At 48.5% G+C, this 26,627-nt stretch overlaps 1 protein-coding gene across 7 annotated transcripts in view; it reads right to left on the reverse strand.

Moving 5' to 3' along the window:
* Positions 1–26,627, reverse strand: part of FOXN2 (forkhead box N2) — a 107,471-nt gene that overhangs the window by 16,091 nt on the left and 64,753 nt on the right. Inside the window, exons 1-4 of one of the 7 annotated variants that reach the window (XM_065679672.1) lie at positions 14,944–15,025; positions 13,269–13,373; positions 12,953–13,099; positions 3,281–3,831 (exon numbers count right to left, since the gene is read on the reverse strand). In XM_065679672.1, coding sequence (XP_065535744.1) covers positions 3,281–3,817 — 537 coding nt within the window. In that variant the 5' untranslated portion in view covers positions 3,818–3,831; positions 12,953–13,099; positions 13,269–13,373; positions 14,944–15,025. Of the gene's footprint in view, positions 1–3,280; positions 3,832–12,952; positions 13,100–13,128; positions 13,149–13,268; positions 13,374–13,947; positions 13,972–14,729; positions 14,745–14,943; positions 15,033–26,627 lie in introns of those variants that run through there. The other 6 variants (XM_065679674.1, XM_065679673.1, XM_065679671.1 and 3 more) reach the window with 6 other exon arrangements.

The raw sequence follows: 26,627 nt of genomic DNA on the forward strand, positions 1-26,627 counted from the left end.
TAACGCGGATGCTGCTCCTGCCTCCTAACACCTTTTCTCCCCAGTGGTATTGATTAACAAAAAAATCCAGAAACCCACAATTGTAAAATCAAATCTAGCAAAGAGCAGGGAGGCTCCTCAGGACTTCCTACTCCAAACCACTTTTCACTTCAAGTCTGCATATCAGACACTGCTCCTCCAAAAAGAGCGGTGTCCCCCTGCAGACCTCTCTCCCCCCAGTCCCAAGGCTACATGACAGTGCTTCAAATGCATTAGCTGTATCTTTTGAGGATTGCTCAGAATCACAATCACATCAAACTAAACCCGTAATCACAGCTCCACATCTTCAGGGGCACTAAGCCACAGCAGGTATGCTTGAAGGCAAGCAGGTGTCCCAGGCACTGGCTCCAGCATCATCCACTTGCTGTTCATCAGCTCCAGCTCCCAGCCACCATTACCAGAGAATCACTGGAAATCTTCTGTTGGGATGACTGCAGGCATGAGCTCAACTGTAACTCTAGTAAGAAAGGGTATTTCAGCTCTATCAACTGGGGTAAACTTTGACAAACCACTTAGGTACAGCAGCATCACAACATGTGCTTACAGAAAGGGCAGTATATATTTTAGCAGAGATGTGATGTACATTCTGTTTCCAGAACATGAGAGGTTCCTCCTCTTGACTGCAGTGCTGTCTCATAAGGGAGAGTCCACTGGACTAGGTTGCCCAGAACCACATCCAGCCTGGCCTTGAATGTCTCCAGGGATGGCGCATCCAGCACCTCTCTGGGCAAAACGATTTCATAGCCAATGGCTAGCAACAATACCCATGGAGGCATCATAAAGCATCCTCATCCTGCCCTGGGATGTGGGGGACAGACCCTCCTCTCCTGTCAGACACAGTCTTCCAATACTAGAGCCCAGATTCACTTGAAAGGCTTTAAAGCCCTTCTCCCCCAAAATAAACCATGTTCCTCTGATGCAACATGCCATGGGCCTCCCTGCTTACCCAGGTGCTTGGGATAGAAGCTGACTCGCACTCCCTTTGAGACACAATTAAGATGCCATTAACAAAGAAAAAAACAGAAGAAAATACAAAATTATCCTGCCTTCTGAGCAAAGCACCCGGAGGCATGGCTGTAACCATGGCTAGCACACGTTACAGGCAACCCCATCTGCAAAACGAGCTTGGAAGCTACCGCTGCTTGCTCCAAAGTGACAACTGAGGCAGGTCTGAGCGTTCCCATCATCCCCCATGGAGCCTACGTGTATTGCTGTGCCCCAAAGACTTGTTTTGCAGGGAGAATTTGGAGCAGTACTCTCATCTGGTCCTTTCTAAAGCAGGGCAGAGGATCAAGACTTAACCACTGTTTGCTGGAAATGGGGAAGCTTCAGTAAACTTTCAGAAGAGGCTTTTTGGGGCGGGCGTTTTTGGTAAATGCAGTTTCTGTTCTTAAGAATTAGAGAGCTGCAGAGTGTCTGGAGCCCTGGGAAAATGCTGACAGAGCACATCAGCATCATCTTACTGGTAGTGATTCTGCATTGTGCTTTTCCTACTAGAGACATCGTATCCAGCAGCAAGCCATCCTCTGAGCCCAGCAATACTGATGAGGCTGGGAGGGTGAGCAGAGGACCTGGCAGTCTCAAGCTCCTCCAGCCACCTGCCAAGACATGAGGTTTTGATGGTAACTCCTAAACCTTGAGTGTTTCTAGGCTGGAAAGAGCTGAGCTTTAAATGGCAGGTTCACAGACAGCAGGAACTTATACAAAAATATAGGACATGTTCTTTGTTTTTCTTTATTCTTCTGAAACTCTTGTCTCCCTTCCAGGATGGAGCCACACAGACCCTTAATGGCACTTTTGCCACCTGTGTTGGCTGCTCAGATTCACGTCCTTCACACATGCACAGCCTGCAGCTACTCCATTACAGCACCTGCAGCCACATTAAGAGCCCATCCCAACAGCCAGCAGGACTTGGCTATGGGAGAGTTACTGAACTTGCCATACAGCAGCAAAAAGTCCTTTTTCCCAAGCAAAGCTGCTGCTTGGGACAACACCACTCTAACAATTTAATGTAGGAGCAGGGACACTGAAAATCATAGAATCATAGATGGTTTGGAAGGGACCTTAAAGCTCATCCAGTTCCAACCCCCTGCCACAGGCAGGGACACCTTCCGCTAGACCAGGTTGCTCCAAGCACAGTTCAACCTGGCCTTGAAGACTGCCAGGAATGGGGCATCTAGTCCTACCAGTACAGGCAATCCTTCCCAGTGCCCACTCAGCTCCAGGACCTCTATCTACAGTGAGAGGCTGTCAAGCACATCAGGCATTGCACACACTTCTGATAACAAGCCTGTTACCACTCAGGCTGACCTCCGAGCAGACGCATCCGGGATTTGTTTGCTGACTGCTGGTATGTGGTTTGTTGGTTTATTCAAGTCAGAGCCACCTCTTTGAGAAATGGGATGGGAAATGAGAGAGGGAAAAGGAAGTCACCAGTAAAACTGTAACCATCATCAGAAGAAAGAGCTTGTACAGGGAAGAGTATCCTTGAATTTAAGGAGTGAAGCTCATGTCTGCACCATGCAGAGACACACACTGTTGTGTTATGACAGAGGTTAAAGCAATACAGTACATTAAATGCAAGAATTAAGATTGTTATTGTGGTAAGTGTAAAGGAGGATCACACATGAAAGAGTTTAATATTCAAGGCAGCAGTTACATTGAGGAACACTCAGCCACATTCATATAGTGTGCCTGCAAGCAAGGGTGCCTTGCAGAAGGCCCCATCTGCACCCAAATGGGCATCACCAGTGCTTCCCTGCTAGGCATCCCACGATCTCTTCTGCTTGCCAGTGCAATGGTAGCCATGGCCATGCTGGAAAAGCATGGAAGGAGGAACACACACTGATATTAAGCCTTGGAAAACAGAGAGAGCACCAGTTTAAGAAGCTTCAGCAAAAAGACATCCCAAGATGCCTGAAATTTAAGGCAGGGTATTGCAGGCTAACAAAATTATAAGTGAAAACAGGGTCCTTTGCAATAGCACGTTAGCCAGTTTTAGAAAGTATGACCACTGCTAGCTCTACCCAGGCCAGCACTAAATACAAAACCCAAGTGACCTCTGTCATCCTGTGATTTGTCAGAGTGGCATTTCCAAACCATCTCCAGCTGCAAATAAAGCGTTACGGGACATGGAGGGGGGAAAACCAAATCAAACCAAACCGCAAGTCCTCAAGAACAGCGTCTTCTCCATTCCCCCTGAATTTCAGACCTGATCCACCTCCTTCCCGCCAGGTCTCACCTTGCCATGGCCTCTCTCCACCTTTCGGAAACACTTGTTCAAGGAGAGGTTGTGTCGGACCGAGTTCTTCCAGCCAGTGGGTGCCGTGGCGAAGTAGGGGAAGCGCTCCAGGATCCAGCTGTAGATCTCTTTGACCGGCAAGCTCTTGTTGGGAGAATGCTCGATCGCCATGTAAATGAGAAGGCTGAAAGAGTAGGGGGGTTTGGAAGTGGAGGATTTCTTTTCAGGGTTCTGGTAGCAGGACGGTGAGAAGGATGGCACGCTGTCACCCTCAATGTCATATAAAGGACTAACGATCGGAAGACCCTCGCTCCCGAGGCTGAAGTTTGTTAGCAGGTTAGTACTTTCATGCAGCCAGTTCAAGTTTGTGAGCTCGTCATCTGCTGAATCTCTGTCCACCACAGTGGCCTTTGGCCTGCCGGCATCGCCTGCATCAGGCAAGCTTCCCATGCCATGACACTGCCGTAATCCTGCAGCTCTTTCTGCTCCGGGTGTTTCAGCTTTCTTATCCGGAGTCATTCCAGTGACTGGACCCATTTAGCTTTATTGGTCTGCAACAAAAGAGATGGTCAGAAATCAATGCAAACCTTCAAAACCACGATCAGTGGAAGCCCACCAAACCCAAATGCAGGGTTGTACCGTAGAATCACAGAGAGTTTGGGTTGGAAGTGACCTTAAAGCTCATTCAGTTCCAACCCCCTGCCACAGGCAGGAGCACCTTCCACTAGAGCAGGTTGCTCCAAGCCCCATCCAACCTGGCCTTGAACACTGCCAGGGATGGGGCAGCCACAGCTTCTCTGGGCACCCTGTGCCAGGGCCTCAGCACCCTCACAGCAAAGAATTTCTTTCTAATGCCTAATCTCAGTCTCCCCTCTGCCAGGTTAAAGCCATTCCCCTTGTCCTGTCCCTACAGGCCCTTGTCAAAAGTCCCTCTCCAGCAAAAAGTCCCTCTACATCCCCACACTGTGCAATAACACTGTAGTCACTGATGAGAGCCAGGGTCCAACACAAGCATGGCAATAATCTCATAAGCATGTGTTAACTCCCCTTGGTTTATAACCAGAACTTAAGGTAAGCATTGGGAAACTGCTGTATCTATCTTGAAACACCAATCTGGACACAAGAAATAACAGCTATTTTGATGTCAGCATCTGAAATCTGAAAAAGACCTTAACAGGTAGGATCTGATCCATTCAGCTCTCACATGAACTCTTTCATTATACTCATTATATTACAAATTGACCTACGAAGAAGTGTTTGCCTTTGGTGCCCAGCAAGTGAAAAACAAGCTGCAAAACTTAAATCAGCATAAAGCGAATTTGTTCACTCAGTGTGAAAGAAGTCTTCACAGCCCCGTATAAGTCACAGTCACTCCCAAGTTTTGTCTCCCCTTTCCACCAGGGAAAGATCTGACCAGCCTATCAGTTGGTCAGTTGGGTTTTATGGAGCTACCCAGGTCCAAAAGACCACCTTTTTCTCTTGCTGCAAGGGTTTGCTGCTCTGTCCCAGGCTGTCCTGCAAAGCAGAGACCAGCACTCAAGAGGAAGTGACCATCCACTGGGGTGACAGCTCAGGCCTGTCGCAGAAGTAATGGCTGAGCACTTGCTTTGGATTTTTCCCTAGATGGGAAAACCCAAACAAACCAAAACCCCAAAAACCCACCCAACTCGAAAATCATCATCAATAAAAAAGCCACTCAGAAGAGCCCACCCATGCTTTAGAGGCATTACACTAACATTGAACATCTTATTGCTTGTAGAGTTGTAAAAGCAGTCATCTAGTAAACTATGTGATGGCAACAGCTGTTTTCCTCCTGCTGATGTGACCATGTCGCAGCTTCACTGCACCTACAGCTTGGGCCAACACAGCTGTACCAGAAGTACAGACCAGCAAAACCACTCAACTGTTCATATAGACACACAGACACATATTACAGAGGCTATACCAGCCTGCTGTAAACATGAGACACTCCAGCTATGGATGTGGTTTACCAGTAAAGCTGAGATTCATATTAACTGTACAAAAGCCTCCAAAACCCCCAAGCAAACAAAAGAACTACATGCAGTTATACTGCCCAGCCTGCCTGGAGATGTGTTTGCCTAGCCTTCTTGTTTGGGAAGAGGGGAATGATGTGTGTGATGGAGGCGTGACATGCTGACACTGGAAGGCAATGGATATCTTTATGCACCCCAAGAACCAGAGCCCTGCCAGCCCCTCCTGGTGCCCAGCAAGTGCTGGGGGCGGAATTTGTGCCTCCCCAGAAAATACACTGCGTTCCCCATCAGCAGTTTCTTCTCCTCTCTTCATCTGCTCATACGCTTTTGCGCCAGCTATTGCAAAGCCGTTTTGACAGGAAAACCCGCACCTATGCTTACCAGTACTAGTGCTGGAAACCATCCCAAAATTGTCTATTTAAGGCAGGGATGGGTGTGATTAACAACCAATCCAGTCATTAAAAATAAACAAAAATAAAAAGGTTAAATTAAAGCAAAGCCAACTGCTCAAACAGCCCGTCAAAAATAGCTTTGGTCTCCCGACAATTTACTTCTCCCCCAAGCCGTCAGAGCAGATTTATATTGGCACTCAGTGATGGCTGGCTTCAAACACAGCGATATATCCATAGGCTTATGTCACTTCTTCAATCCTTTCCTAAATTAAGAAACAAAAAACCAAAAAAACCCCAAACAAACCAAAGAGATAAAATTCCTAAAAGGAGACAAACCCCAGTTCTGCTGCAACATGAGTTGTACCATTTTCCTTATAATGATTAACCTCACCTCCTTGTTCACTGCCTCTTTAGCCAGCTACATATTAGCTCACACTTCTCAGCCATAGAATCCTAGAGTGGTTTGGGTCAGAAGGGACCTCAAAGCTCATCCAGTTCCAACCCCCTGCCACAGGCAGGGACACCTTCCACTGGACCAGGTTGCTCCAAGCCCCATCCAACCTGGCCTTGAGCACTGCCAGGGATGGGGCAGCCACAGCTTCTCTGGGCACCCTGGGCCAGGGCCTCGGCACCCTCACAGGGAAGAATTTCTTCCTAATGTCTCATCTCAGTCTCCCCTCTGTCAGGTTAAAGACATTCCCCCTTGTCCTGTCCCTACAGGCACTTGTCAAAAGTTGCTCTCCAGATTTCTCATAGCCCCTTTAGGCACTGGAAGACTGCTATATGGTCTCCCTGTATTTCAGCAGTTGGCTCATTTTGTATGAGCTATCCCTTTGCAAATCTTCAGCCAACCCCATCCCTGGAAGAGAACTATGCTTGACCCTTCCTCACTGTCCAATGGCATCAGATGAAAGGTGCCATTTGGCATCTGCACAACATCAGTGCCCCAGATTAGGGCAATAAACTTACCTATTTATTTCTGTAGGACCAGCCAAGCAAAACGTTGCCTCTGCTAGTACTGCTAACAGTGCAGTGATTTCCCTCCAGATTTAAGATTAAAAAGAAAATAAAGAATGTATTACCGTGCATTGTCCCAGTCTGAGCAGTAGAATATGATTTTAAGTCAGGATAAGAGATTTTTAGCCATATCACAATTCTGTTGTAAGAGCAGCTCTGCAACCACCCTCTCTGCACCAAGCTCGGGGCGTGCAGCCTTAGTTACAGGGCTGGGGCATTTGTGAACTCCACACACAGTTTTGGTACTAACATAAACAGGCACTATGAGAGTATTTAAAACGACGGGTACATGCTTTTTGCACACAAGCAACTATACCAGTAGCAAACTCTTCTATTGATTTTCACATTCCTCTGCACCTATGGAAGCGTATCAACACCGGGGCTTGTCCTGACTTCAATACATCACTGAAGGTTTTGTGCTGTTAAAACAGCGCAAGAACTGCACAAATGAATGACTGTCACTGCTCACCTACACAAGTTTGGGATAAACTTCCAAGCCAGCAGGCACACAGCACAGGACCAGTCACAAGTTTTTGCACGGTAAAAGGGAAGAGCAGCAAAAAAAGTACATCCCTGCGTAATTAGTGAAACCCCATTGATAAAAAGCACCACATCTGCTTCACCAAGAGCATTAAAGCATGACACCAGGCTATTTTTCCCACCATTAATTTAACCTGCCCTCCCTCACTCATCTTCTTTGTCTCGGGCTGCCTTGCTCCATCCCCTGCCCACTCCACAGCAGCGGCTGGAGGTCAGCTGAACCCCCCCTTCCCAGCCCTGTGAAAGGCCTATATTTGATTACAACACTATATGATGTCACGTATCCAAGACAACTAAAGGCATTACGGTCTCCCGAGGACAAAACCACCTCTCGGCCATAGACTTTGGCGAGCCAGGAGCTGTTGTCTGCGGAGGAGAAAGCGGGCAGCTGCACCCCGCCAGCGACAAAGGGCACCCAGGGATGCTCCCATTAGGGTAGCACCCACTGCAGGCAGTGCCCCTTCCTGCTCCTCATGGCTTGCAAGGGAGGGGGGGAATTGAAAATAATTGGTTTAAAACCCATTTAAAAAGCAGTTCTCGGCTTCTCAAAGCCAGCCTGAAACAAAACATCCCAACTGATGGACCAGACAAGCCATAAGCTCACAGGTTGCTTTTCAACCTTAGCGTGGCGTGGTCGAAGAAGAAAGGTTTTCCAGGTGTTCGCCAAAATACTTCCAAGCCTCTCTCATTTTAATCCCCTTTTAATGTCAATATTCTCTCTCACTCTGTGATATAATTAAAGGCAGAGGAAAAGAAAAGCAAAAAACCAACAAAAAAATGGGAGCTAAAAGCAATGAAAAAATCCAATATGAGGAAAAGAAATGCTGCAAAACTAAAGAAGGGAAGGGATTAAACCCTTACCATAGCCCAGGGAAGAGTGGTTTCATCTGAGATCTAACTTGTATGAAAGCAAGTTTTCATTTTTATAGTAAGTACACATAAACACACACACAAATAAACATCCCAAACAACAATGGTATGTAAACTCAGACATGCCCAGAGCCCATTCCAGACCCTGTGCATGGCCCGGAGCCTCTGAGACTTGGCCACTGAGAAGCCTTTCCAAAGGCTGCAGTCACTACTGGACCAGGTTTCCTGTGCCTCAGATTTAAACCACGCACATGAAAACAGTCCAACAGAGAAATTGGGAAGTGAAGAAAACGAACAAAACAAAACAAAACAGCAATGAAATCTATTAAGAAAAACCCCTATAAACCCCTTTGGTGTCACAGAAAGTGGGGGGGGAAGAAGTGCTTTAAAAAGAAATGCCTTACTGCCAATAGCAGCTTTTCAAAAGATGCCTCCAGGTCATGTTCCTGAAACACTGCTTGCTAAATGGACTAACATGCAAAAAAATGTAAGCCATTGATGATGTTCACAAGTGAGCCATTTGAGCACATGCCTTGCAAAATAATTCTCATGCTAATTCCCCTTCCAGGGTAACCCTTCCATGTGTTTCTTTACCATCCCCCTGAAATAGAAATAAGCTACATTCCAGCTGGTGTCAGTACCGATTTACCAACACTGGAAAACATAATGCTATCTGCTCCATCCAGCTTTTCTGCCTTCTTCAGCCTTAAAGAACCACAACTCCTGATTTTCAGCTGAAAACCAACAATTTGAAGCTTCGCCCCAAGTGACCCTTCTGCAAGATTTAGTTGTAGCGCAAACCCACCCACATTACCAGTACAGCTTTGGGATTGTGAAGCTGTCACCGGTTGCTATTTCCCAGCTCCTGCTCCACATCCCTGCAAGGCAAAGCGAGGCTCCTCACCATGCTGACCTTCTTGGCCAACTCGCTCTTAATTTCACTCCACAACTGTTGAACTTGGTTTTCTGTTTCCAAATCACTTTATATCAGAATCGGCCCTCTCCTCACCATGGCTGCAGTGTAAAATTACCTTTTCTTCTATACGGTGACCCCACACTGGAACACATGGACCAGGCAGGTTTCTTGTTCTGAAAAATGGCCCAGTTTAATCATACAGGGTCTGTACGTTGAGGTACACCCTCGGGGGAAGGCTGCAGAAGATACAAGCATCTCTAAACACAGAAGAAAGGCATCCATGCTAGCAAAACTAGACCCTCAAAGTACAAGATGCCATCTGACACTTCTCATACAGCATGGTCATGAGCCCAAAAGCATATAGCTCCTAATTTTGACTACTCAGCATCCCTAAACCAAACTAGCAGATAGGAACAGGCTGACCTGCTCTTTAAGGCCCCTTCTAACTCAAACCATTCTATGATTCTACAGCGGGTCTGGTGATGGTCCTCACAAACCAGTTCTACTTTGTGGAAGTTTTCCAGTCACTGAGCTCTCTCCATACCCAGTAATTAGCTTCTAGGTGACCATGGCCCCAGATCTAAGCACAATGCAGTGCCGTAAGAGTGTTAAAAAGGAAGAAAACAGGGGACCCCACATGAACCAGGAAACCAGAATTAGCTACATGCTGCAAGACAGGAATGCACTGAAAATAACCCAAGAGAAGAAAGGAGGCCCCAGTGTGGTATCAAGATAAGCTGCTCCAGGAGATGGGCTTTGGGAAAACAGCCAGACACACACAGAATCTTAGAATCAACTGGGTTGGAAAAGACCTTGAAGATCATCCAGTCCAACCGCTCCCCAGCGCTGCCAAGGCCATCGCTAACCCAAGTCACTGATGGCCTTATCTACACCATGTGTGAACGCTTCCAGGGACGGTGACTCCACCACTGCCCTGGGCAGCCTGTTCCAATGCCTGAGCACCCTTTGGGGAAGGAATTGTTCCCAGTATCCAAATCTCTCTTGGTGCAGCTTGAGGCCGTTTCCTCTTGTCCTGTCACTTGTCCCTTGGGAGAAGAGACCAGCCACCTCCTGGCTCCATCCTTTTGTTGGGGGATGCACACTTGAGATTCAGCTGTGTAAACAGATAACCTGAAGATCGAGCAGCAGTAAAAAAACCCTGAACTAATTATAGAAATAAACTACGTATAAACTGATCCTTACAGAGGGTGCAGAAGATGAGTTAGGGGCAACTTCTGCAGCAGCAGTAGCAAATGTAACACAGTCCCCAACATACTCTAAGCTTTGAGGCAAGAAGTAAGGAGCTCTAAGTCTTGTTTGAACTTAAAAGAAAAAAGCTTGAACACACTAGGAAAAAGCAAAAATCCACACCATTGACTTCTGTTATTAATCTTCTTATCTGCCCCAGTTCCAGGCTTCTCTTGAAATGGTCCTGGTACACTCGGTTGCAGGGGTATTCCTACCCCAGACACAACAGCTAGGCTCCCTGGTTGCCAGCCACGCAGACCTGCAGGCACTCAGCACAGAGGAGCACCCAACAGCGCTCCCCAAAACCAAGTGCGACCCAAGCCTCATGCTTCCATACCCATCGTGTTTCACAGGGAGGAGGCAGAGTACCCGGGGTCATACGGACGGTGGCTAGCATCAGACAGCATTTCTTCCCTAGGATGGAATTTATTCCTGAAGCATGCATGAGTGAGCTGCCTGCCGCTTGCTGACTTCAATTCTATTTTGCAAGTACCCCAGAGCATCGCTGTGTGCATTTACCCATGATGAGGGTGGGATGGAGAGTTCATCATCGCACAGCATGCACTAAGTCAGACGGCTCATGTAATATGACAGAGAATGAATCCTGTCCTGTATCAGCAATAGCGTGGCCAGCAGGGCCAGGACAGTGATCATCCCCCTGTACTGGGCACTGGTGAGGCTGCACCTCGAATCCTGTGTTCAGCTCTGGGTCCCTCACTACAAGAGACATTGAGGTGCTGGAGCAGGGCCAGAGAAGGGCAATGGAACTGGTGCAGGGCCTGGAGCACAAGTGTGATGAGGAATGGCTGAGGGACCTGGGGAGGGTTAGTATGGAGAAGAGAAGGATCAGGGGGAACCTTATTGCTCCCTACAACTGCCTGAAAGGAGGATGGAGGCAGGAGGGGGCTGGTCTCTGCTCCCAAGGAACAAGGGATGGGACAAGAGGAAACAGCCTCAAGCTGCACCAGGGGAGGTTTAGATGGAGATGAGGAACAATTCCTGCCCCAGAGGGTGATCAGGCATTGGAACAGGCTGCCCAGGACAGCAGTGGAGTCACCATCCCTGGAAGTGTTCACACATGGTGTAGATGAGCCCCTCAGTGACATGGGTTAGTAGTGGCCTTGGCAGTGCTGGGGAATGCTTGGACTGGATGATCTTGAAGGCTTTTTCCAAGTGCACTGATCCTGTGGTTCTATGAATAAACACATATCACACATAGAAGTCCAGCCAGAAAAAAACCGTGAAGCAGCATCTCAGGGTCTTCTTGTTTTATGTGGAGGCATCTTCTCTGGGAGCCAAGGAAGCAGCTGGACCTGCAAGGAGACACACCACATGCACCCAAACCCGCCCTCTCGGCTGCTGCGCTGGGACGCGGATGGGGTTTGCAGCCTGCAAGTGTGCACCTGCCCAGAGACAGAGCTGCGTGTGCTGACATGAGTCACACCGATGGCCGCGTCTCGGCGCAGGAAGTTGCCCAACACCCTTTCAGATGTGGAGCAGCGAGGCACAGGCACTAGGGATGAGGCACTCACTGCTTCCACCTACTTCCCTCAGAAGGGTTACAATCAGTGCGCTGGCATCCTACAGTTGAGCTTATACACAGCCCACCTCAGCAACGGGATGGGGAGGAATAGCAACGGCCATAAAGAGAAAACTCATGGAGACAGATGGAAGAAAAGGGCAAAATTTACACCTGTGCTAAAAGACAGTGAGCATCCATCTGTATCACCGACCACCTTTACTTATGGGCACTAAAGGCTGCTCTTCATAGAATTATGGAATGGTTTGGGTTAGAAGGGACCTTAAAACTCATTCAGTTCCAACCCCTTGCCATGGGCAGGAATACCTTCCAGTAGAGCAGGTTGCTCCAAGCCCTGTCTGACCTGGCCTTTTTCATTGATTCACAGCCAGGAAAGGAAACCTGTACTTCACACAGCTCATTTTGCACCATGGCAGTGCAGTGGGACTACCCCACTGAAGGGAACAGCACAAGAGATACACAGCAGCGGTACATTACCCTCGTGTTCGGCTCATACTGATAAGATTCCGAAAAAGTCTTCTGCATGCATGGGGTATTTCCTCTCATCTGTACCAGCTCCTTGGAACCCGAATAACCAGTCGCCAAAGAGCAATAATAGGGAAGGAGGGTGGAATTACAGCCCCAGCTGAAACCAGCGTAAAAACCTCTGCTGTTCTTACAGGAACCGACATTTCCACACAAGAACTGCATCACTTTCTCACCAGTTTAAACTGAATCCATACACAACATCTTCTTAGAATCACAGAATCATAGCATAGTTTGACTTGGAAGGGACCTTCAAACCTCATCTAGTCCAACCACCTGCAATAAGCAGGGATATCTTCAACTAGATCAGGTTGCCCAGAACCACATCCAGCCCGGCCTTGGATATCTCCAGGGATGGCGCATGCAGCACCTCTCTGGGGGTAGATGTGCCACCTTCAGGTACCAAACTATCTTGTTCACTGAAACAGTTGGCCTTTGCTCTAGGTGTCAGGTTTTCGAGTCTCCTGCACTGAGTAAGCAGAGTCTGTGGTTAATAAAGATGGTAAAAATCAGCCTGACGTGCACCTAAGCCTCTGTCTGCTTTCCCAGGCACTACACTCACTCGCCAGGCAGTTCTTTTTCTCCTTCAGCGGGACCATCACACATCCCTTTATCTGCTCCATTACTTACTGGACTGGCACATCCTGACACTGAGATAGCTCCTGGCAACACTGCTGCCTTCCATCCCAAGCAGCCCAGAGGACATGGGAAGGCCCCTCAAGGAGAAAATCTGTGGTGCTTGGAGTTGTTGAGGCAGCACGCTCTTTGGTCGGTGTTCTGTTTGGATAAAAGGGATACAATCTTACTTCTGGGCTTAGCAACCCCTGTGGAACTTCTCCAGCACAGCCTCAGCAGCGGCACCTAGAGAGGGTCACTCAGTCCTCTGGCCCAGATGTTGCCAACAAACACATCAAGTTTTATGTGGCCAGGCTCAGAAGTAACATACCGTGGCACTCAGTTCATTAGCTCAAGCTCTGTGCCGGGTTAATTGCAGTTCAGAGCTGATGTGCCCAACTACCTTCCGTGGAGCTTGGGGAATGCGAGCTGGCACCTGCCAAGACAAAAAAGACACCAAACTGACTTTGAACTAGTTCAAGTTTTCTGACATTACACCAGCTCGATTCTTCTTGCATAGATGTAGCATCACACCAGGCTTCTAGAAAGAAAAGACCCCAGTCCAAGAAACACAGCAGAAGTTAAATGATTCACATGTCAATATATCGCAACCCAGCCATTACCAAAGTCCATCTAAACGCGAGTCCACCAATAACATCATTTGGAGGGGGTGTAGGTATATTTTTTTTTTTACAAGGGCCTGCAGGGACAGGACAAGGGGGAATGGCTTTAACCTGACAGAGGGGAGACTGAGATGAGACATTAGGAAATTCTCTCCTGTGAGAGTGCTGAGGCGCTGGCACAGGGTGCCCAGAGAAGCTGTGGCTGCCCCATCCCTGGCAGTGCTCAAGGCCAGGTTGGATGGGGCTTGGAGCACCCTGCTCTAGTGGAAGGTGTCCCTGCCTGTGGCAGGGGTTGGAACTGGCTGAGCTTTAAGGTCCCTTCCAACCCAAACCAGTCTGGGATTCTATAATGTATATGCGTATGTAGTACAGTATAGATAAAATTACCTTGATTTCACAGGTTAGCCACAAACCCAACCAAGTTACCTTCACAGCACTCAAGTCCAACATAATTCATCATTTTTAACTTCACATTTTCACATGATGCCCATCCCTCGGCAGGCACCAAGGCAAGTTCATCAGGCCCCACTCAAGATCACTCCTTATCTTCTGGTTTCCTTCTTTGTCCTCTTTACTCTTTGTCTGGGCCACGCCAGAACCCGAACCTTTCCGGACAAAAGCGGGTTCCCGCTCGCACACAGACCGGGAGGATCGGTGTGTTTGCGCTGAGCCGATGCTCACTGCCCACCTCCACTGAACACCCCCCCCCCCCCCGAAACAGGCACGTTCCCCAGGGCCGCGTGCAGATCGCAGCCCCTCATGACCGGCTCCCAGATGTTTCACCCCAAAACGTGCGATCCTCACCGCCCGCCCCCCGCGGCCGCAGCCCCTCTGCCCGCCCCTGGGGGCTCCCCACCGCCGCGGGGACAACGTGGCGGCCCGAACACAGACACCGCCGGGGCCCGCCGAGTTAAAGGAGCCGCTTGAAGGCTTTCCCGCGGTGACCCGGTGGCGCGGAACAAGCGCGCGGCGGCCGCGTCATCCCGGGTCACCCGCGGAAAAACCCGCGGGCGGAAGCTCCGCGGAGCCGCGCCGGGGGGAGGAGCTGCGGGGAAAGGGGGTGGAAGGGGAGGGGGGGTGTCCCCGTGCTCCGCGCAATTCCCCCCCCCCCCCCCCCGCGTCATCAATGAGACCGGTTAGAGGGGCCGCAGCATCCCCCCCGCCCCTACCCCAAGCACCAGCGGAGCCGCCGCGCCGCTCCCCGCGCTCTGCCGTTCCCCCGCGAAACCCGTCCGGAGCGTTAAAGACAAAAAAACCCCAACCCCCAAACCGCTGAAAACCACAAAAACTAAATAAAGAAAAGGGGGGGAAGCAACAAAAACAGGCGTGGGGATGGAGGGCGAGCGGGAAAGGGGGGAGAGGCGGCGCGCCGGCTGCACTCACCGCGGTCATGAAGCCGTGCGGCGCGGACACAATATGGCAGCGGGGGGATGTGTCAGGAGCAGCTGCTCCCTGCGCAGCGGCGGCGGCTCCGCCCGCCCCGCTCCGCTCCCCATGGCAACCGGGAGCACCGCCCCGCCTCCCCATGGCAACCGGGAGCACCGCCCCGCCTCCCCATGGCAACCGGGAACACCGCCCCGCCTCCCCATGGCAACCGGAAGCACCGCCCCGCCTCCCCATGGCAACCGGGAACACCGGTTGCCATGCTCCGGTCCCGCATCCCTCCCCGAGCATCCTCGCTGGATGGGAAAAGTTCTCGTTTCCCCCCGGAACAGTCCCCCCAAACCCTAAATTTAAACGTAAACTCTGCTTTTAGTTTCACTTCCCTTTCCGCTCCGCTCACACATCCACAATCACCCATGCGCTGGTGTGTTTTGCCTGTTTTTCCCCTCTTTCCATTCATCTTTTTCATTTCTCCCATTAAACCTTTTTTTTTTCCTCTCCCCTTATTTTTTTCTCTTTTTCCCCTTGTCCCCTTTTTTTTTACTACTTTTTTTTTTTTTTTTCCTTATATTTTTCTTTTGGTCACAGAATCCCAGACTGGTTTGGGTTGGAAGGGACCTTAAGCTCATTCAGTTCCAACCCCCTGCCACAGGCAGGGATACCTTCCACTAGAGCAGGTTGCTCCAAGCTCCGTCCAACCTGGCCTTGAACACTGCCAGGGATGGGGCAGTCACAGCTTCTCTGGGCACCCTGTGCCAGCGCCTCAGCACCCTCACAGGGAAGAATTTCTTCCTAATGTCTCACCTAAATCAGTCTGAAGCCATTCCCCCTTGTCCTCTTCACAAAGATAAAGCCACCACCATGTTTGCTCTGCCTTGTAGCACATTGTCCTCTGCTCATGCCCTCAGCTTTAAGCTTCTCAGGGCAAGAACTTTGCTGTTTGCTTAGCAGGGTTTCACACTCCTGTTCACTTGCAGTTTTAGAGCATAATAAAGAGGATCTCAGGAAGCTGCCTGCAGGGAGAATTCTTGTTTGGTGTTTATTCACCCTCCCAGGGTTTCCTTGCCTTCAGAAGGATGCTTGGCTTTCGCCTGCCTCGTGATCATTGCAGTGACTTTATTTGTAAGGGAGGATGGGAATGGGTTTCAAGGAAATTCCCCCACTCCACGCCAGCAGAAGCCAGTTGTTGGGGGTTTTAATTGGAAACAATCTCAGAGAACAACCTCTAGGGTTTTTTAGGTGTGAGGAGGAATCAGGCACGGGTTACAGCAGGCAGAATATTCTCTTGCAGGCAGAAGATCAAATCCAGCAGCAGAAACGCTTAGCCCAGCGCATGCCGGTTCCTTCTGTCGTGCTGTGAAGCTTCGGTTTCGGAAACAGAGTCCAGCTGCATGGTTTTGACCAGAATAGATTGTTCTCAGCAACTGTTACTTTGTTCCTGCCTAATTTCTGCTCACTGAATGCATTAGGATCCATTCAACCTTTATTTTCTTACAGCTGCAGGAGCCAGCCAGGGCTCTTCTACCCTCTCGTTGAGCAACAGAAGTGCACTTGTATAAATTATGTATTACTAAAACTATCAAAATGCTGAAAGCACCCTCCATTCCTAAACCATTGAGAACAGACCTTGCGCTGCTGGTACCGGCAATCCTTCACCCATGAGAGGCTCTTTTGCCTGAATTTCCATCCCTTTGCTGCCCAGAAAGCGTGCGATGCGGCTTGCCTCGCTGCCTACCGCACCTCAGCTGCTCCAGAGGGAGGGAGGAGCAGCTTGCTGTTTGCCTGCTGGAATCCGAGTGTGTTACTTTGCCTTTTGCCTGGCTTGGCAATGACCTGAGAGACCAGGATTGAATCCGAACCCTTCCACTTCAATTGTTGCACCGAAGGCCCAGTGTGTGCCACCGAGGGTGGTATCTAGTCTCACCCCTTGGTGTCATCTCCACCCCAGCCTTTAAAGTGGAGCTGATCACAGATATTTTCTCATTTATCCCTTAAAAACGCAGTCTGGGTTCAGGGGGAACGCGCGCCCTCACATCTTGTCCATGTTGGTGGATTAAAAACCCAAATCCCCAAACCAAGAAGGACAAAACCTAAACTAAAAGGACAAAAGCTGAAAGTGCCCTGAAGTTGCCACCCTCCCATGGAAACAAAAAATTCCCCAACTTCGCCTTTGAATGGACATTTTATTTAAACCAGGGGAAGTGGAGCTCTTCAAATGATATAAAATGTTTCTACGCCTCCTGAAAAATGTCATCACCTTGTTCCTCTGTCCGCTCTGCTCCTCAACATGCCTCTGTCTAACATAGTTTTTGGCTTTGAACCATACTACTGTTAAAAATCCAGCAACTTCGTATCAATAATGGCATTAACCAAGATCTGAGGTGTTCTGGAGCACCTTCTGCATCACCTCTAACAACAGCCAGCGTGACCATCACTCTTTGCAGCCTGTGAAGTCACTGACGGCTGCAGCAGTGCAGCTGGGGACACCATGGGTCATCATGGGGGAACTCACAGCTCTCCTCATTCTTGCCTGCTCTGTCTGTCCCTGCCTGCACTGACTCCTGACTAGTGACCTCAGTCAGCACCGGGATGCCTTTGCTTAGTGCCCAGGCAGCTGCTGGGTGATCAAGGAGCCTGTCTGGTGTCCATGATGAGTTTAATCCTTGTTTCCTTACCATGATCCCATTTGCCTGCTAAATCCTGCATGCAATTTGTGAAAGCAAGAGGGAGCAGGTGGTGGAGGTCTGGGAACAGCCGTATCAGACAGAGCCAAGGTCACTGGAATCTTCCTGCCCATATCCCTGAGAAGCTGTAGGGCCATGGCCTGGAGGATGCCCTGCCAGGCTGCTTTGTGCAAAGCCCCTGAAAGCTGCTTGCTCACAGGTCTGAAGGCATTACCCCATTCTTTCCTGCAATTTACCCTGTCCCACAAGGGATGCCACACACCGCCTTGGTCTCCCTCTTGCTCCACCTCAGCTTTCTACTGCTTATAGGACAAGCACCAGAGCTACTGAAGAAAACCAGCAGCAAAGCAGAACTCATCCAATAAATGTCACAAGGACATGGTGCTATTTCCCAACTCAGACCTTTAAAATAGGCAGCCCGGATATTAGTCATGGTGCTACACTATAGGTGTCTGCATGGCTCTCCAGAATGCCAATGCAGCACCTCCTGCAGTCCCCCAAGGCAGGAGATGAGGGGAAGCAGGGCTGCAGAGGTGCTGAGGAGATGGCAGGAGGTATCACCTCCTGCTCAGAGCCAAGGCAGACTCAGCAGAGGCTGCTGGTGCCTCTCTGGGGCTGTCCTTGAAGGCACTGCCCACTCAAGGACATGTCATGTCTGCTTTGCCCTCATCACTGCATCCCTCCTTCCTGGCTCCTGCGTGGTCTCTGCCAAAGGCTGGCTGCCCTCTCCCCTCCAGGGCACAGTCACAGCTCTAGGTGACTTGGTGTCCATGGCAGGGGGTTGGAACTAGATGATCTTAAGGTCCTTTCCAACCCTAACTATTCTATGATTCTATGACTTATGTTCACCACAATGAGCACAATGCAAGCTCTGGGCAGAAAATACATCCTTCCACCTCTCCCATGTCATGGTCAGTATCTTCAGACCTTTGCTTTTATTTCAATCCAAGGGGTTGATGGTAGATGACGTTTTTATGAGTACTGGGATAAAGTTTACCCTGGGCACAGGGGATGGTCATCCAAACCTGTTACGTGGAGGACAACCCCACTGGGAAGGTGCAACCTGCCTCCAAGAAGCTGCAAGCTGCCTATTCTGAGAGGAGAGGGCACAACGGGGCTCTCCAAAGGCTGTCTCAGCTGGACCTGACCCATGCCACCCAGCACCATGAAAGCCCCTCCTCACCCAAGCTGTAATCTGAAGCGTAATACAAGATCAATGCTCTTAGGTGTGACCTAGGAGTGTGAAGACTGGGGAAGGGTAGGAAGGGAACTGCTAATACAAGTGCCAGATTGGCATGAACATGTTATATACGAGAGCCAGTAAGCCCCAGTTACGTTGCTGGGATTTCTGCCATGTGTGAATGGTCAGCCAGGCTCCATTGTGCCTCAGCACTTTGCATCACGAAACCACAGGCCCTTTGATCCTGGTGACCTATAATCCACACATGGTCCTGAGGAAAGCCAGAGTAAGAGTTTGTCAGGTTAATCCAAACCACGGATGGTGCTGTCTCCTCCGGAGGAGCAAAACAGGGTGCTGGGCACAGGCTCTGGCTAAGCTTTGTTTCTGCCCAGGGCTGCTACTGCTTGGACACCTGCTTCTTTTAGGCCTTCTTGTTGCAAGCATCATCTCTGATTTGCATTGGCAGCTTGTTTGAAGTAATAACTTCAAAGGGACTTCCTATTTCTCCAGGTCAATATGTTTGCCTATTCAGCTCCCACACCATAACTGGGTGTTTCTGCTTGGGAGTGCCTCCTGCTTTGCTGTCTCCTACCACTACTCTAGTCTAGCACTTGATCTTTTCCCCCACTCTAGGCAAAGCCAAGAGTGGTACATGATGTACATGAGGTATTGCATGATGTACAGCATTTCTTCCCCCACCACCCTGCCACCTGCCGCATTTGTTCTCTCATCTCTCGCTACCCCACAGACGGGACTCGGTGATGAAGTTCTTGCCATAGCTATATACAGACAGGCCCAAAGTCTGTCATTTTAGGGACTGAAAATGCTCTCTGCTTTTTTCTTCCCCCCTTAACAGCTCCTCCTAAGATTAAGGAGCTGTTAATGTTTCCTGAAGACCTAATCTTCTCCAGTGTATATCTCTGAAGTATAGATCTAGAGTGCAGACAAGCAGGTAGCTATAAAGGAAGTCTGAGGAGCAATATTATCTATCAATATTAATAATTGCTTTCCCAATCATACAACCATTGATTGGAAAAATGTTCAGTGCTGGTTGCAGCATTCCTCCTGCACAACATGTTGCATGGTCAAGGACATATTCCTCCTGCACAACATGTTGCATGGTCAAGGACTGAAATACATGTCGAATCATCACTGAAATATTAAGGCTCTACAATATTGGATATCCAAAACTGTCAATACTGGATATCCAAAACTGCTTGCAGAGCCAAGAAATTACTTTCATTAGAAAGAATTTGAGATCATTGTTACTCTAGAAACTACTTCGGGTGGGAATACCAATCATACTTCCATCTAGTCATTTGGTATAGCTTATGCTAGCTCAGTAAATGATATAAACCCAAATCTGTGTGAGATGGTTCTGCCAAGTCAGCATAGTGAACACCTTGCCAGGTTAGATATGCCACTTGAGGATGGCGTTTTTCCAGAGTTCTGGAAAACAATCACAGAGACCAGGCTGATGCAGCCTGGTTTGAAAGTACATGCTCCGGAATGGAAAAATCAGCCATGGAGTGGAGTAAAGCAAACGCGGTCTTAGAAATGCATTTGGGTTACATATTTAGCACAGATGTCTAAACAGGAAGAAGTTTCCCTGTAGACTTGTTATCCTCAACAATGGATGAGGAATAAACCCCATATATTTACTGTTGGGAAGAACCTTCCATCGTTAAGAGACAACTTACTTCCCTTCATGGGTAACACAAATACCTTACAGAAAATAGCAGCAATTTCCTAAATAAGACCAAGTCAATTGTTTCTGTTGTGCACAAACAAAAAGATTCATGCCTTTTAGTAGATAGCCCACAATGTAATCTGCCAGGCTGAATTACCCAGAGATACTTAGTTTTGAAAGGAGTGCAGAAATCCTGCAGGTTTAATTGCCAATAAATCAGCATGACCTCCACTCCCTGACACCTTTCTTTTTACAATGATCTTTTCAAGCAGAAAATGAACAGACTGATTTTTACAGTGTGTGCCTACTGTCTTTGGAGAGATAAGAGCAATGACACACACCCAGGCTCCTCCATTAAAAGCTATCCTACATAATGAAGGACTTAATCAATGGTGTGTTCTATTTGCTTCCTGGTTATTTTCACCTTGTGTTACGATTAGGAGAGTACTTGCTTGTTTAACAATTGGCTTTCAACTTGTTGAGTCCTTGCATTCTGCAGTACTCCAAGTGAATTTACTTGTGGTTTAGTTTTATACTGATGCTCACAGTTTTAAGGCAAATGGCAATAGTTCAAGTCCTGCTCTAAGCTTAAATATCCAGCTACAGACTTGGCAGTTTAAAGAGAGCTTGGGTGTTTTTAAAAGAAACTATTTTGATTTCAATGCAAAATGCTCATTATGGTGTCTCTTAGTAGCAAAGGTTTTATGGTTTTATATTGTTATTCAAAAGAAAAGGTATGACTTGAAGCCCAGCGATGCTAGCCCCTCATCTTACTGCACATTATAAGCTTCACTTCTGATATCAGCTTTATTTAGCCTACCTTTAATCCAAATACATTCAAGCAGTTGTGAGTGCTTAGCTTCAAAACACTGACTGAGGCAGCTGGTTATTATAATCTCCTCTAATAGATAGTTGGGCTGATACAGGGAGGGACTGGGAGGAGAACAGAATCTCATCATAGCACAGTGGTGGGCTGGGGTTCAGCATCTCTGAAATAATCCCCAAAGGGATTTGCTTTTATCTTGCCCATCACGTTTTTGGCTGAATTGGGAACAGCATAGAGGAGCTGTGGCTCTGCTGTCAGGTGGTTTGGGACACACCTTACACAGACCCCTGAGCCTGAGGTGATGCCATCCTAATGCACAGCCCATCAGCAAGAGGAATTCACAAGCTTGTTGCTGGGAGGACAGCTTTAGATGCTCTGAATGTCCCCTTTTACACAGAACATTTACAAAACAAAGAGTGCCCAGCACAAAGGATGACAGTGATCAGCCTGCCGACTCCTTTAATCTACCTGAGTACTGCAAAGGCAACTGAACAGAGGAGGCCCAGATCTAAGGGAAGAAAGGACAATATGCAACAGGTCTCCATATGTAGCTTTTGATGTTGGACGAGTTGGTTTTTGGACAAGACGCAGAGGCAAAAAGGATAGCAGTGGTGGGGGCTCTGTCACAGCAGTAAGAGCATAACTCAGGCATGTGCGCATAGCTCCCTGGCTCTCCTGCCTCTCCTCCTTCATTGCCAGTACCCTATAATTTAAGAGATTGCAGACAGGACAGAAAGATTGCACATGGAGCTGGCACTTCATTCTTATGAAGTTTGAAGCGTTTGTAGAAATATATAAAGAAATAAAACAAGAAGTGGGCTTATGGATGGGGCAAGCAGGAGTGCATATTTCTTAACAGAAGTTTCTTATATCTATTTTACATGAAGCTCTTTATGCAATGCTTTCATGTCAAGAGACTATCACCAAGTTGTGCTATCAGTATCAAAGCATTGACCCAGGCAGTCCAAGTTATCAGTTCCAGTGACTTCATGGTACGATACAAGCCCCTAAGGAGAGCAGCGTTGAGTTCCTGCTCTATCTAGGGACTGCACGGTTTATGGCTCCAGGTGCACTGCTGATCATGGTTTTGCAGCCTCATTCTGCAGGAAAGTTACCCTTTGCCTGAATCTCCCTCCATTTCTGAATGAAGCTGCTTGGTAATCACCTCATACAAGAGAAACTCAAGATACACGGTTCTTGATGAGGCAAAGAGTAATGGCTGGCTTGGTTCCTGCAAACCAATTCTCAATGAATTTTCAAGCAGGCTAAGACAAGTCACACTCAAATGGATGGTATTCCAGTTCCAGGCTGGAAAACTCACAGTCTGGTCCAGTTAAGGATTTCAAACAGGCTCCCTGGCTGGATATATTGGAAAGAAAATAGAATCATAGAATCATAGAATAGTTAGGGTTGGAAAGGACCTCAAGATCATCCAGTTCCAACCCCCCCGCCATGGACAGGGACACCTCACGCTAAACCATCCCACACAAGGCTTCATCCAACCTGGCCTTGAACACCGCCAGGGATGGAGCACCCACAACCTCCCTGGGCAACCCATTCCAGTGTCTCACCACCCTAACAGGAAAGAATTTCCTCCTTATATCCAATCTAAACTTCCCCTGTTTAAGTTTTAACCCGTTACCCCTTGTCCTGTCACTACAGTCCCTGACGAAGAGTCCCTCCCCAGCATCCCTATAGGCCCCCTTCAGGTACTGGAAGGCTGCTATGAGGTCCCCACGCAGCCTTCTCTTCTCCAGGCTGAAGACTCAAAGACCTTTGTGTCTGGTTGCTGCACTGTCTCCGGCAGCCAAAACCATGCTTTCCCTAAACTTTCTTTTTCAGCAAATGAACACTGAAACCCATATCACCATGTGTCTGGGGGCTGGCATGGCTGCTGCTAGCTGTTTCTGAGTGGGTGATGTGCAGGGATGAAATGAAGGTATACTGAGTAGATAAAAGTACCAACCTGTGACCTTGCCATCACTGAAGAGTATAAAGGGCATGGGAGAAAAGGGTGACTGAAATGGTCTTTATTCTGTAGACCAAACACACCTGAATGTGCTGGGATGAAGGAGTAACTGTGTTGAAACTCATAGCTATGGAATAAAACTTGATCTCTTCAGTGCACTGACACTGGGTATGATCTCATGAGTCAGAGCAGATGGATGAGGCCTTGGAAAATATGCCGGACTCAGATGTCCTGTTGATTATAGTCTTATTCGGAGAGAAGAAAGCCAATTCAACACCAGATGGTGCACCTCTCTGTGCATTCAGGAAGCTGCCTTCCAGTTGATTAAGAGCAGTAGAATGATCATGCAGCATTTCGTTTGGTCGATACATTCACGTACTCATTGCAGCCAGCAAACTGTATACCACCAGTGGTCCTGGGCGAGTACATGAAGCCTTTTCTCTCAGAGCCAGTCCTTTTAGGCGTATCCATAACACCCACTACTCGTGGATTAACAAAGTTTTAATCCACTTCACTACTGAAGCTCCAACAGCCGGCTTGCCAGCATTAAACCTGTTGATCATGGATCTGCTGGGTGTCTGAGGTAGTGAATGGGCTGAAAGGAAAGGACAGAAAGCAATCCCATGCAGGGTCACCTGTGTCTGTGTACGTACATCTAGAAAATGCCCTGTTCCCCATCTGAGGATGGTTTTAGTCAGGAGTCAAAGAGTAGGAGCAAAATAGCGTTACCAAATTTCATTCTGCACATACATTTCAACTTGAAACCCTGATAACAAAAGAGGGACTTGTATGAACCACAACAAACCAACATTTTGAAAGAGAAGTTATCTGGACCCCTGAATGTCAAAGCCATGCCTGGCCTTGGTTCCAGCTGTGCCACACATGCTGCGTTTGTGCATCTCACTCCTCACCCTCTCTTGTGTTGGTCCATCCTTCTCCATCTGCCACTGCTGCTCCTGCAGCTCCAGCCTCTTGCCCTCCATCCATCTTCCTTCCTGCAGCTGCTTCTTCAGCCTTATTCCCCATTCAGCCTCATGTGGATAATTTCAGACAATTTCATATTGTTCTCCTCCCTCTCCTTCCCCAGGTTGTTATTGTTGGCTCTCTTCTGGGGCAGAAAAAATGTTGGCAAGCAGTCAGAAATAGTTCTTAAACCCTTTGCTTTGCTCACTGGTCACAGTCTGTGTTGAACATGCAATGGAGAGCAGCCCAGAGGAGCTGTAGCTGCCCCATCCCTGGCAGTGCTCAACGCCAGGTTGGACAGGGCTTGGAGCAACCTGGTCCAGTGGAAGGTGTCCCTGCCCATGGCAGGGAGTTGGGACTGGATGAGCTTTAATGTCCCTTCCAACCCAAACCATTCTGGAATTCTAAGAGAGAATTGACAGAAAAACCTGTGTGAGATTCAGTTGTGGGCCTGGCATTGCCCTAAGATGGCTGATTTGACTGGAGCTGCTTAGTGTAGGGATGCGACCATAGAGCTCATCAAAACATCAGGAATTAGCAATGTACACATCCAGGCATGGGGCAGCCACAGCTTCTCTGGGCACCCTGTGCCAGCTCCTCAGCACCCTCACAGGGAAGAGCTTCTGCCTTATGTCTCATCTCAGTCTCCCCTCTGTCAGGTTAAAGCCATTCCCCCTTGTCCTGTCCTGACAGGCCTTAGTAAAAAGCCGCTCTCCAGCTTTCCTGTAGGCCCTCTGTAGGTACTGAAAGGCTGCTCTAAGGTCTCTGTAAGTAAAGTACTCTGAATGATCTGGGCTAAGCTTTTGCTCTCTAACAAAAGGAAGCTGGGATGAATTGCCCAAGAGATGGAGGTCAGTGGCCATGCCAGGAAGCAACTTGGAGATGGGAGAGGTAGCTCCACACCGTGGGTCCGTGACTAGATAGGGACACTTGACCAGTAAGTGAGGAGCTGTCCAGGATGAAAGTGGGTGCATGGGGGTCCCAGGAGCAGGGCAATGGGTGCACCCAGGGCCCTGGCAGCCAGCAGCAAAGGGCAGATATGATGCTTAGGGGGGTTTGGCTCATTTTCCAGTTCCGTGAGGAAGGAGGCTGTGACAGGAAAGCAGGAATTAACCTTCTGGCTCGCTCTCAAAGTCCAGTCTGTTCAGCAATTCTCATGCAGACTAGCACTGGATGCTTCCCAGGCTGTAGAAAAATCTGCGTTTCTCATCCCAACACCAGGAGTTAAACACTGGCTTCCAGGAGGCCATTCAAGAGCTTTTCCAACTTTATTCTCCTTCGGTTTAGCAACAACAATAGTAACACTGGATATTCCTGATCGCGCCCGCTCCCTTTTGAAAATGAGTGGCAACAGGAAAGTAGAACTGGAAATGATTCATGTGGCTAAAATCTGCAGAACAGAGGTGAACTGTTGGCTGAGCCAACATGGGCTTGTACAGATAACTGAGAGTTCTGTGGGTAGGAAAAACTCCATCTGAGAAACAGAAAGCCCCCCCAAAAGGCATTGCCCAACCTACTTTAACTTCCCAATCACATAGCTGTGTTTACAGCACCCGCATTAGTTATTGGCCTTGTGCTTGGCAAGCAGTTACCAGGAGGAATACTAATTCAAGGTGGAAGCAAATTTCAGCAAGAGAAGCAATACATTTTTCCCTTCATATTATCTGCAGCCTTACCTAGAAGCAGTGATCTGCTTATAGGGAGATCTGCCCAGTAAATAGTTTCCTTGTCTATACATCTGTTTCACATATATAAAAGAAATACTTCAGTTTAATTTTCTGCTAAATCTGAATGGTGTTTTCACAAGCTGATCAATAGCATCACACCTTTAGATGCTTGCTTGCTTTCCAATTTCTGTGTCAGCTTTAGCTGAGGTGGGAAGGGAATGCTTCAACCCTGCGGCCACACAAAGAAATGCATGGATAATGCTCGGTGAGAATACAGCTATTTAGCTCTTCACCCAGCCCCTACTGTTCTGCCATGAACATATTTATTACCATACCAAACATTCCTGACTCTCAAGTCGGCCGTAGCTGTAATCGTTGTGCTTTAAAGCTTCCCACAAGCGAATGCTATGGCAGTCAGGGCTGGAAGCTGCTGGGAGCCAGCAACTGCTTAGGGATGGCTCTAGCGTGGGGAAGCAGGAGATAAATTTGCCAGTCAAACAGCCAGTGCTATGGAGATGTTGGAAGCGGGTATCAGAGCCCTGTGCACCCTGCATCGCTGCCTCAAACTGAGATCATCGTGGAATGGGCTGAGGAGGGCACAGAAAAACCAATGTGCAGTATGCCATAAAAAAACTGTTGGCATGTGTGAGGACACGTGTGAGGTGGTATTTCACATGCAGTGGTGCACGACAGCAGATTCCCCTG

This window comes from Lathamus discolor, chromosome 5 (genome assembly GCF_037157495.1).
Source record: "Lathamus discolor isolate bLatDis1 chromosome 5, bLatDis1.hap1, whole genome shotgun sequence".
In the NCBI taxonomy this organism is placed as follows: Eukaryota; Metazoa; Chordata; class Aves; order Psittaciformes; family Psittacidae; genus Lathamus; species Lathamus discolor.